Source organism: Mya arenaria, chromosome 8 (assembly GCF_026914265.1).
Source record: "Mya arenaria isolate MELC-2E11 chromosome 8, ASM2691426v1".
Taxonomy (NCBI): domain Eukaryota; kingdom Metazoa; phylum Mollusca; class Bivalvia; order Myida; family Myidae; genus Mya; species Mya arenaria.
In genome coordinates, this window is record NC_069129.1 from 42,384,476 (window position 1) to 42,397,103 (window position 12,628).

The 12,628-nt window shown below is 35.1% G+C and overlaps 1 protein-coding gene across 1 annotated transcript in view; it reads right to left on the reverse strand.

Annotated features, from left to right (window-relative positions):
* LOC128244208 (SCO-spondin-like) overlaps positions 1-12,628 on the reverse strand; it is a 73,238-nt gene that overhangs the window by 45,002 nt on the left and 15,608 nt on the right. Inside the window, exons 4-11 of the mRNA XM_052962223.1 lie at positions 7,726-7,872; positions 6,848-6,978; positions 6,028-6,168; positions 5,394-5,527; positions 3,489-3,614; positions 2,633-2,864; positions 1,293-1,421; positions 407-485 (exon numbers count right to left, since the gene is read on the reverse strand). Of these exons, the coding sequence (XP_052818183.1) occupies positions 407-485; positions 1,293-1,421; positions 2,633-2,864; positions 3,489-3,614; positions 5,394-5,527; positions 6,028-6,168; positions 6,848-6,978; positions 7,726-7,872 (1,119 nt within the window). The remainder of the gene's footprint in view (positions 1-406; positions 486-1,292; positions 1,422-2,632; positions 2,865-3,488; positions 3,615-5,393; positions 5,528-6,027; positions 6,169-6,847; positions 6,979-7,725; positions 7,873-12,628) is intronic.

Here is a 12,628-nt window from a genome sequence, read left to right on the forward strand (position 1 = left end):
ATTTACGAGGTATTGATAGATATTGTCTAAATATAGACCCAAAACAGCTGTATTTTTAAGGTAGAGTCATATCCGTATATTTATAGGTATACCTTTATTTTATGGTATGTAATATAGTTGCACACATATGCGTTATTGTTTACAGTCGAAACTCGTTATTTCAAACTCTTATATATCTTGATGATCCGGTTATGTCGAACTGTTTCCGAATATTTTGGATAAAGTAAGACATGTTTTGTATGTCGGTTATATCGAATGTTCGTTAACCAAAAGTATTTTCATAGGCTCAACGACTTCGACATATCGAGTTTTGACTGTATATCACACATTGTAGTTAGGGGCTTTTGACCTAGACGTCGCATATTTGAACTAGACGTCGCATCCCAGTACGGTAATCATGTCTTACCACAGTCCTCCTCATCAATCCGACCATCACAGTCGTTGTCCATGCCGTCTCCTACAACCATTGTAGATGGAACACACGGCTGAAATCACAAACACAAACATTGGTGGATCCAGTTTCAATATATGTATTTTTTAACGTTTCAAAATAGACGATTCGTCGTCTGCTCGGGTTATTTATTGTTTGGCGTAGGAATATTGGCGAAAACGCACAGGGAGTTCGCGGAGGGATATTTAAGGTAGTGGGTGGCGTGGTTTCGTTACTCGATGTTTTATTTTTATTGGCGGCGTTAACACGTCAGTGAAATATGTTTGGTCATATGTTCATCTTAAAGCTTAATACAATTGCCCTGTTCGCGAAGTGCAGTGGTTAGCACACTCGTTTATCACTTAGGCGACAAGGGCTCGATTTCCAGGTTGTGCATGTGTGAGTCTGGTTTGTGGGCACGAACCAGGACACCTCCGCGTCCTACGGTTTCCACCGCAATACAGCACTAAACTCTCGCGGTTTCCACCGCAATACAGCACTAAACTCTCGCGTCACATCGTGCCAACAAAAGTTATTAACATAATGATGTAATAACTTGTTTCACAATCGTTGTAAAATAATAAGCAAAAAAACTTAAATGTATAGCGACCGGCGAGCTCTTTTAGCTCTAGCAAAATAGCAAAATATAGTCGTAATTTGATAAAAGGGTTATTGAAGTTATATGAACCAGCTTGACTGCACCACTTGTGGAAATGATGGTTCCTGTGACCGCTTGGTAAAATTGTTATCAATCTGACAAAAACAACAAATATCAAGTTAACGTTTTTTGGCAGAAAGAGTTGTCAGTAGTTTAGCGGGAGAGTATTTTATTCAGTAATGGTAAGGGCAGTTTCACACGTACCTCGTTGATGGGGGCAAGCCGCATACCAGTAGTCATGCCGTACGATTCAGCAGGCGCCATGCCGAAAATGAAGCCTGAAAACCGCGCAATCGGGGAGGTGTGGCGGATAGTGTGAGTTCCCTGGGAAATCTAAAATAAAGATACGACAAGATGCAGAAATATACGATGAAAAACTAAGAAAAAAATGAAAAAGGTACGATAACATTAGATAAGATATTCTTGCATACCGGACGTGTGTTTCCGGTCATGTGACCGGTGCTGGAAAAACTCTTCTAGCACACCGGATAGGCATTTCCGGTGAATTTAGCCGTGCTGGAAAACTCCATCTGGCATACCCCCATGCCAGATGAGTCACGCGCTGTGACGTAATAATTTCAATTTCTTTCATAATACACTTTATGTAATCATAATTATGAGATTTAAATAGATGAGTTCCATTAACATTAACTTTACAAAAATAAACTTTAAAAGACAAAACAAAATAACCTTTAAAAGACGTGATGTCGAAGGAACTTATTGACGTATGCACTGAATACAAATTACTGCGCGTCATGACGTCAGTAAACATCATCGCACGCGCTTTTTGGTGATACGTACAAAAATGCGCTTTTTCTGTATTTTCTTCACAAAAAATGTAATTTAATGTATGCTAGAAAAAAATATCTGTCATGTGTGTCCGTTCCGGATAGAAAAATCCGACCCTCGGGCACGCTGCGTAGCCGGTACCTCGGCAAGCCTCGTTACCTGGCAACGCAGGTGCCCTCGGGTTGGATTTTTCTATCCGGAACGGGAACACATGACAGATATTATTATTCATCTTACACCTCCCATGAATGATGAGTCACGCGCAACAACGCGCCACTTCTTATTTCTTTTATTATATGGCTTATGCAATTTTAATAAATCGCAATCAAAAATATAAGCATACAATACTTTTAATTAAAATTGAAAATAAATAATCGTAAAAGAGCGTTTTTTAAAGGAACTATTTGAAGTCGATAAGGATTTAAAATTACTGCTCTTTATGACGTCAGTACAAGCGTCGCACGCGCTTTTTGGTGAAATGTACAAAAATGCGTTTTCTACGTCAATTTTTCCACAAATTCATAATTCTAGATATGCAAGAAAAAATATCAATCATGTTTTTTCCGGTCCGAATCGAAAAATCCGACCCTCGGGCACGCGGCAAGCCTCGTTACCGGCTTACGCGCGTGCCCTCGGGTCGGTTTTTTGTATCCGTACCGGAAACACATGTTAGATACTTATAACATTGGATCTAAAGTTGTTTTCGAGGTGTTCCAAAGGGATTACTAAATGATACTGATAAAAACGTTTCGTACCGACATGAATCCGCCAACATAGTCTGTGCCTGGTATGGTCGTGTATGAAGTGGACTTTGGAAAGGAGCTTCCATCGAGCAGTAAGCCGTTCTTATCCGAGGCCCGGACGATAAACATGAAATAGTTGGAATAGGAGGAGCCGGCGATGGAATATTGGGGTGTAGCGAAGGTGTAGTCCGCGGCGTACTGCTCAAACGGAGGGATCACAATAATGGACGGGTCGGCGCTCTCCCTTGAATAAAGATTGGACAATAGAAAATACATTCTTAAACTTTGTTTCCTCAGAACCATAAACATATTTTTGATTGAAAAAAAAGAATATGTCTCTGCTGTATTGATGCTTTCTTTTGGAAATATGCACAACTGTGAAAAATCGGTCCCCTTTACTATTTTGAAAAACTACTTTTCGAAGTTATATCTAATAATTTCGAAACCAAAGAAATAGTTCCGTGTATAAACACTCGAAGTTCACTAATCATGTTACTAGGTTCTTTTTAAGTTAAGGACTTACTTTTGATCTGATGATCAGATGAGTGATAACTATATATATAAAACGAAACCAACAATCTTAAAGTATAGAAACAAGTGGTTCTTTTTTAAAAAAAGAACTTATACAAACACGAACATAACATACCGGCTCAGGTTTACAGTCTGAAATAAATTCATGTAAAATGTATGAAAACTTTAAATATATGGAAATGCAAGTGACCCTTTCATGTGTAAAATAAATTCAGCAGTTTTTGATATCAATGCTGCGCTGCAGAGTTAATTGCAAAGATTCACTTTTGAGACTGACGTCTGAAATTAGGTAAATATAGGCCGTCGCCTCGATATACGTCATACAAAATGTTCTTACGAGCCCGAGAGTCCACTGAGCGTTATAACTGTCAACATGATGGGCTTATCAGCAGATACTGAGCACACGATGCTGGAAGGCGAGTGGTACTCCGCAAACTCGCCCGCGTCCTTAGTAAAAGTATGACTGAAACACAAACAGGTATATTTAGTTTTATATATGTATATTCATGATCAGAGTGTATGCAGTGCGCATGTCAAGAAACTTACAGATGATCACGACTCCCTCATGTGTTTTTTGTAAAATGTTTTTATATAAAGAAATAAAGTGTGGCAAAATATTAGGAGTGTTAAAACTAAGATACCAAAAGTTTGAACCCTTCACCAAATGTTGATATTGGCTCAGACATCGTCTTTGAAAACCACAATTTTCTTTAGCGTTTACAATGTCGACATCATTGTGTAATGATATATGCTTCTGTTGACTTTTTGAATTGCATCATCATTGAATGGTTAACTTCCATACCAATTGTTTATACATGTTCATCCAAACGTAATACGATACTTTGGGTTTGTGTTAGATGTAATCATTACCTAAAAACCTTCTAAGGAAATTCTTGCTAACAGTATCTAACGATTTGAGTAATACGTAAAGGCGTCAATAAATGTTTATGTTGAAAACTGCATAGGGCGTCATTCTTTACTGCATTTCCAAAACATGAATGTTATTTTCAGTTTTGATTGTCATATGATAATTACTCATCATATTCTTTTTTGAATGCAAACATGTTTTTTATGATACATTGTATTACTGGCTATTGGTCTGATTTTTTTTATTTTGGTTAGATCTCTTTTGATAACTTTCGACCAGAAACACACACTGACTATGCAAGGTATTGTAAGTATCCTTTAATGGTTTGGATACTAAATTATGGGACAGCAGTAATTAAAATATCAATGCATTGTAAATTGCGCTGCTACTGTTAAGAAACCACAGTTGTTTGAAGTTGTACTGCTTGAGTGAACTTGAAAGATTGTAGATATAAATTGAAACTTATTGAAATGAGAGACGTTGTTTCTCCTTGTTCCACATCGGTTAATAAGATGTCATCCTGACAGAGACTAAATAGAACCAGATGTGTTACAATAGAATAAAAACAATAATAAAAGAATAATTGGGTTCAGATACATTACTGGAAAAACTTTTTTTTTAGTAAAAAAAACAAGAGCGAGTACCTTTAAATTATTACTGAAATTGTTGCATTAGTAACTGACAGTATTCAATTGTGTATATGTAATCAAAGCTAAACAAAAATCTCTAAGTAAACACAATGCATATTCCGCTAGTAAAGCTTATAGTGAAAGTTGTTTGTGCGTTTTTTTGTCAATTTTGAAACACCGTGTAAGATGACTGTACATTTAAAGAATACAGTCGAACCCAGTTGGCTAATACTAGCTCGACTCCAATTCCTCGTCGGCTCTCACTGGATGTTATGGACCGATTTCTATTACTGAAGGTAAGCATTCCCGCTTGGCTCAAAATGTTCGAGGCTTGGTGTATTTTTGCCGGTCCCGGTGAGTTCGAGGCAACGGGGTTCGACTGTTATTACATTCTAGACACAAACATTTATCGAGGCACCACGTCTCTTCATCCCTACAGTGCTTTGATATCATTCTTACATGTGCATTAATACTCAGGGGTATTATACCATTATATTACGATAATTATCATATTTTGAAAATAGAGTTGAAATTACCAATATTTGAAACTGAAAGCAGGATTTTTTGCAGTCTAGTTTGGAAGTTGTTCAAGTTAATTTGTCCACTAATGTTCAACTAATATGCAATTTAACATGACAATTTCGCATACATATTAAAATAAATCATTTTTATTTAAGGCTTATTGAAAATGTTACAAAAAAATGCATCGTGTTTTTTTTTTAACTTTTAAGTATTTGAGTCTAACCTGAGACCGCTGCTACAGGACACCTTGATAGTTGTAGCGTCCTCCGACACCAAAATCTTTATGTCATCTCCGACCGTCCGTCCGCCTGTCGCCACGTAACCGAACTCCTTACCCCACGTCTTAACAGGCATCAGCTGTATGAAATAGAATAGATTTAAATGTGCACATAGATTTAATGTTATTTTAACTGGCTAATATCCACAAACGCCTGAGCTTAATATTGCCCCATCATTTCGAAAATATATGTACAGTCTAAACTCACTATGACGAACTCTTTTATCTCGATGTTCTGTTAATATCGAATTTTTGTTTCGATTTATTTCGGTTAAGTTATACACTTTTCGTATTTTGGTTATATCGAATGTTCGTTTACTCGAAGTATTTTCTGAGGTCACAACGACGTCGATATAGCAAGTTTTTAATGTATAAAAACAGATTCTGAGTACAATAGGTTGTTGTTGTAAGAAATTGACTTATGTCTAGTTGATAATATAATACTAGTAACTATGGTATTTCACATTTAAACCATGTCCTCCAAGTGTTCAGGAAGTTGGCAATAATTACAGGACCTATAGCTGTCTTTATGAGACATGAACGCTTAAGAATCCGTGTTCGCCAAGTCAATATCCCCTACCTGGTCAACCATGTGATCCCTGGTGCCACCCGCGCCATTAGGGTCCAGTGGGTTCACATTGGTGAGCTGGTTCCCGGAAAACATCACAACCGGTTTGTCACTCACCACGTGGGCACCCGACAAATCCCCGACCGATTGTGCCTATGTTGTATTACATTCAGTTTAGTTTTAGTCATACATTATAAAGTTAGAAAGGCTATGAATATATATCTTTTTTATAGACACCAAGTAGTGCTGTTCTAAGAAAAATTGTCTCTGGTAGGTCGCGAATCAACCTATTGGAATACCACAGCTGCATCGAAAACAACCGCGGAAGTTTGCCAGTTCATCCGTACGGTAGAAGAAGTTCATAAATTTATAATAATAATATTAATTAATTATAGTGTTTTAGCGTGTAATTTGTATTACCGGTTAAGTGTATTCTTGCATAAATAATTACTATTCCTAAGAGTAAATTACTTTGGTTTAACTGCCAAATTGAAATTAATACTTGCAGCGTAGTTAAATGTAAATAATTCTGACAATGAAAGTCGTCCGTATTCATCCAAGCTTTTTTTTCGATGGAAACTGACCGAGGAGTTCCCATTGCGAAAGGCTTGTCCATTCAAACATTCAAGTCTCACCTCATTATGTATTCCTTTGTACAAATTTTCAACAGTCAATTTTCCCGGCTTTCAATAGTGTTATACGATAGGAATAGAGGTACCGAGAATGCATACTTATAAAAGGACGTGTACCATTCAAATAAGCATAAATGTGTTAACAAAAGTAGAGCTACATTTAATGACAGGTATGTATTTTGTCCGTTTACACGCCGTACCTGGTACGTATCAAATCTGTTCAGCGTTAACGTCTGTGTGTCTCCAGCTCCGTATGTGACTTTGCCGTACGTAACACCGACGTTCGCGTTGTTTGGATACGTTATGTTCACCGTCGTGCCGTCCTCAACGCCTGGTCAGTAAATAATGTAAAAAAAAAAATGTTACAAGCAGTAAAGTGGAGATATAAATTTCATTAAGATACTTTGAAGAAAATGCAGATAATTGACATTTTACCGTACACATTCAAACTTATCAGACGTTCGGTCTATAGTCACAAAGCATAGCAAGTGGGTTTCCTCCAGGTACTCCGGTTACCCTCACAAGATAGGTTCACGCTCTCGCGAAACATGGAGCCAACGAGAGGGACTAATTTAATGCTGTTATAACTTGTTTTACAATCGTTGTAATTTCAATATGTTTGAATTATACTTACAATAAGAATAAGATCAAAAAAATGTTCAGCCTGTTTTTGAAATTACAAACCATTTAGCGTTGAAACTTATAAATATGGGAGGTAGCCAATGGTCTGAGATGGTAAAACCATGCTTTGATTCACGTTTATATGTTTATTAAAATGAATAAGGCTTAAAACAACGAGTAGGCACTTGCGAATTGGTGTAATCTGTAATATATTTCAATTAGAATGTAAGTATTTTTTGGGATAAAAATCATTGGAATTTTTGGTTGATTATGTTTCAATTAATTTTGGTCTTGAAAAAAATATGACCGATTTTTTAAGGAGGGTGTGTGGCGATAGGGTGGGTCATGTTAACGCAACTGCTGCATGTGGTCCCCATAGGGTATGTGAGGCGGATGTCGTTGGAGTTCTTTTATCTAAGAAATTTGACCTACTATAGTATATGCAATTGAAATATACCTATAACCATCATTTCACAGGGTTGCTCGCTGGGAGAATGGGTGACGGCGTAGTACTCTGACCCTAACGTGTCCACAGGGTATGCGAGGAAGGCATCGTTGGAGTTCTTCTCTTTGTTGGAGCCATACACCATAACCTCGTCCGTGGCTGAACAATTAACAACAACATATTTTACAAGTAGTATGGTAGTTTCGTGTTTCGACAAATCATGCAAAACAAATGCACGGACAAAATTTCGCTTCATTGCATAGATTTAACAAGCAATAGCATATTAGCAGTTGGCCCATACTACGAGTGAGAGTTGTCAATACAAAATGTTTCAACTGCCTTTTATTGTATCCGTTTAATAGGTGTTTTGGATGAGATATTTATGACATTGTTATGATTTTCAGTAAAAATATTCTTTTTTCACTATTTTAAAATCTAGCACTTACAAAACAAGTTTAATTTTTTAAAAAGATTAAAGAATAAGTGTTACACTTGTCATTTGACATAATGCGCCCTTTTCGGATGATATGTAACCAGACAAAGACATGGGTGACATTTTAAATAAGGATATGTATTAAAAATAGCCTAATAAAACAACTCTTCTTTGATGACATTGAGACCCACCCTTTGGATTCCATTTCAAGTAAAAACATAGCCTAACAAACCAATCCTTTAGATGACATTTAAATTAAAGACCTAACATTACAAATGTGCACTTTGAATGACATTGTAAATGAAGAGCTAGCCTAGCAAACCAATCCTTCTGATGACATTTAAAATGAAGACCTAACCTTACAAATGTGCACTTTGAATGACATTGTAAATGAAGAACTACCCTAGCAAACCAATCCTTCTGATGACAGTTAAAATGAAGACCTAAGCTTACAAATGTGCACTTTGAATGACATTGTAAATGAAGAACTAGGCTAGCAAACCAATCCTTTAGATGTCATTTAAAATGAAGACCTAACATTGCAAATGTGCACTTTTAATGACATTGTAAATGAAGAGCTAGCATAATAAAACCAATCCTTTAGATGTCATTCAAAATGAAGACCTAACATTACAAATGTACACTTTGAATGACATTGTAAATGAAGAACTAGCCTAGCAAACCAATCCTTCAGATGACATTTAAAATGAAGACCTAACCTTACAAATGTACATTTTGAATGACATTGTAAATGAAGAACTAGCCTAGCAAACCAATCCTTTAGATGTCATTTAAAATGAAGACCTAACATTGCAAATGTGCACTTTTAATGACATTGTAAATGAAGAACTAGCATAGTAAAACCAATCCTTTAGATGTCATTTATCATGAAGACCTAACATTGCATATGTACACTTTGAATGACATTGTAGATGAAGAACTAGCCTAGTAAACCAATCCTTTAGATGTCATTTAAAATGAAGACCTAACCTTACAAATGTACACTTTGAATGACATTGTAAATGAAGAACTAGCCTAGCAAACCAATCCTTTAGATGTCATTCAAAATGAAGACCTAACATTGCAAATGTGCACTTTTAATGACATTGTAAATGAAGAACTAGCATAGTAAAAGCAATCCTTTAGATGACATTTAAAATGAAGACCTAACATTGCAAATGTACACTTTGAATGGCATTGTAAATGAAGAACTAGCCTAGTAAACAAATCCTTTAGATGTCATTTAAAATGAAGACCTAACCTTACAAATGTACACTTTGAATGACATTGTAAATGAAGAACTAGCCTAGCAAACCAATCCTTTAGATGTCATTTAAAATGAAGACCTAACATTGCAAATGTGCACTTTTAATGACATTGTAAATGAAGAGCTAGCATAATAAAACCAATCCTTTAGATGTCATTTAAAATGAAGACCTAACATTACAAATGTACACTTTGAATGACATTGTAGATGAAAACCTAGTCTAACAAACCAATCCTTTAGATGTCATTTAAAATGAAGACCTAACATTACAATTGTACACTTTGAATGACATTGTAGATGAAGAACTAGCCTAGCAAACCAATCCTTTAGATTTGTGTGTCATTTAAAATGAAGACCCAACATTACAAATGTACACTTTGAATGACATTGTAGATAGAGAACTAGTCTAACAAACCAATACTTTAGATGACATTTAAAATGAAGACCTAACCTGACAAATGTACACTTTGAATGACATTGTAGATGAAGAACTAGCCTAGTAAACCAATCCTTTAGATGACATTTAAAATAAAGACCTTACCTTACAAATGTACACTTTGAATGACATTGTAAATGAAGAACTAGCCTAGTAAACCAATCCTTTAGATGACATTTAAAATGAAGACCTAACCTTACAAATGTGCACTTTGAATGACATTGTAAATGAAGAACTAGCCTAGTAAACCAATCCTTCTGATGACATTTAAAATGAAGACCTAACATTACAAATGTGCACTTTGAATGACATTGTAAATGAAGAACTAGCCTAGCAAACCAATCCTTCTGATGACATTTAAAATAAAGACCTAACATTACCAATGTACACTTTGAATGACATTGTAGATGAAGAACTAGCCTAGCAAACCAATCCTTTAGATGACATTTAAAATAAAGACCTAACCTTACAAATGTGCACTTTGAATGACATTGTAGATGAAGAACTAGCCTAGTAAACCAATCCTTTAGATGACATTTAAAATAAAGACCTAACCTTACAAATGTACACTTTGAATGACATTGTAGATGAAGAACTAGCCTAGTAAACCAATCCTTTAGATGACATTTAAAATAAAGACCTAACCTTACAAATGTGCACTTTGAATGACATTGTAAATGAAGAACTACCCTAGCAAACCAATCCTTCAGATGATATTTAAAATGAAGACCTAACATTACAAATGTACACTTTGAATTACATTGTAAATGAAGAACTAGCCTAGCAAATTAATCCTTTAGATGTCATTTAAAATGAAGACCTAACATTGCAAATGTGCACTTTTAATGACATCGTAAATGAAGAACTAGCATAGTAAAACCAATCCTTTAGATGTCATTTAAAATGAAGACCTAACATTACAAATGTACACTTTGAATGACATTGTAAATGAAGAACTAGCCTAGCAAACCAATCCTTAACATGACATTTAAAATGAAGACCTAACATTACAAATGTACACTTTGAATGACATTGTAAATGAAGAACTAGCCTAGCAAACCAATCCTTTAGATGTCATTTAAAATGAAGACCTAACATTGCAAATGTACACTTTGAATGACATTGTAGATGAAGAACTAGCCTAGCAAACCAATCCTTAACATGACATTTAAAATGAAGACCTAACATTACAAATGTACACTTTGAATGACATTGTAAATGAAGAACTAGCCTAGTAAACTAATCCTTTAGATGTCATTTAAAATGAAGACCTAACATTACAAATGTGCACTTTGAATGACATTGTAAATGAAGAACTAGCCTAGCAAACCAATCCTTTAGATGTCATTCAAAATGAAGACCTAACATTGCAAATGTGCACTTTTAATGACATTGTAAATGAAGAACTAGCATAGTAAAACCAATCCTTTAGATGACATTTAAAATGAAGACCTAACATTACAAATGTACACTTTGAATGACATTGTAGATGAAAACCTAGTGTAACAAACTAATCCGTTAGATGTCATTTAAAATGAAGACCTAACATTACAATTGTACACTTTGAATGACATTGTAGATGAAGAACTAGCCTAGCAAACCAATCCTTTAGATTTGTGTGTCATTTAAAATGAAGACCTAACATTACAAATGTACACTTTGAATGACATTGTAGATAGAGAACTAGTCTAACAAACCAATACTTTAGATGACATTTAAAATGAAGACCTAACCTGACAAATGTACACTTTGAATGACATTGTAGATGAAGAACTAGCCTAGTAAACCAATCCTTTAGATGACATTTAAAATAAAGACCTAACCTTACAAATGTACACTTTGAATGACATTGTAAATGAAGAACTAGCCTAGTAAACCAATCCTTTAGATGACATTTAAAATGAAGACCTAACCTTACAAATGTGCACTTTGAATGACATTGTAAATGAAGAACTAGCATAGTAAACCAATCCTTCTGATGACATTTAAAATGAAGACCTAACATTACAAATGTACACTTTGAATGACATTGTAAATGAAGAACTAGCCTAGCAAACCAATTCTTCTGATGACATTTAAAATAAAGACCTAACATTACCAATGTACACTTTGAATGACATTGTAGATGAAGAACTAGCCTAGCAAACCAATCCTTTAGATGACATTTAAAATAAAGACCTAACATTACAAATGTACACTTTGAATGACATTGTAGATGAAGAACTAGCCTAGTAAACCAATCCTTCTGATTACATTTAAAATGAAGACCTAACCTTACAAATGTGCACTTTGAATGACATTGTAAATGAAGAACTAGCCTAGCAAACCAATCCTTTAGATGACATTTAAAATAAAGACCTAACCTTACAAATGTACACTTTGAATGACATTGTAGATGAAGAACTAGCCTAGTAAACCAATCCTTCTGATGACATTTAAAATGAAGACCTAACATTACCAATGTACACTTTGAATGACATTGTAGATGAAGAACTAGCCTAGCAAACCAATCCTTTAGATGACATTTAAAATAAAGACCTAACCTTACAAATGTACACTTTGAATGACATTGTAGATGAAGAACTAGCCTAGTAAACCAATCCTTTAGATGACATTTAAAATGAAGACCTAACCTTACAAATGTGCACTTTGAATGACATTGTAAATGAAGAACTAGCTTAGCAAACCAATCCTTTAGATGACATTTAAAATGAAGACCTAACATTACCAATGTACACTTTGAATGACATTGTAGATGAAGAACTAGTCTAACTAACCA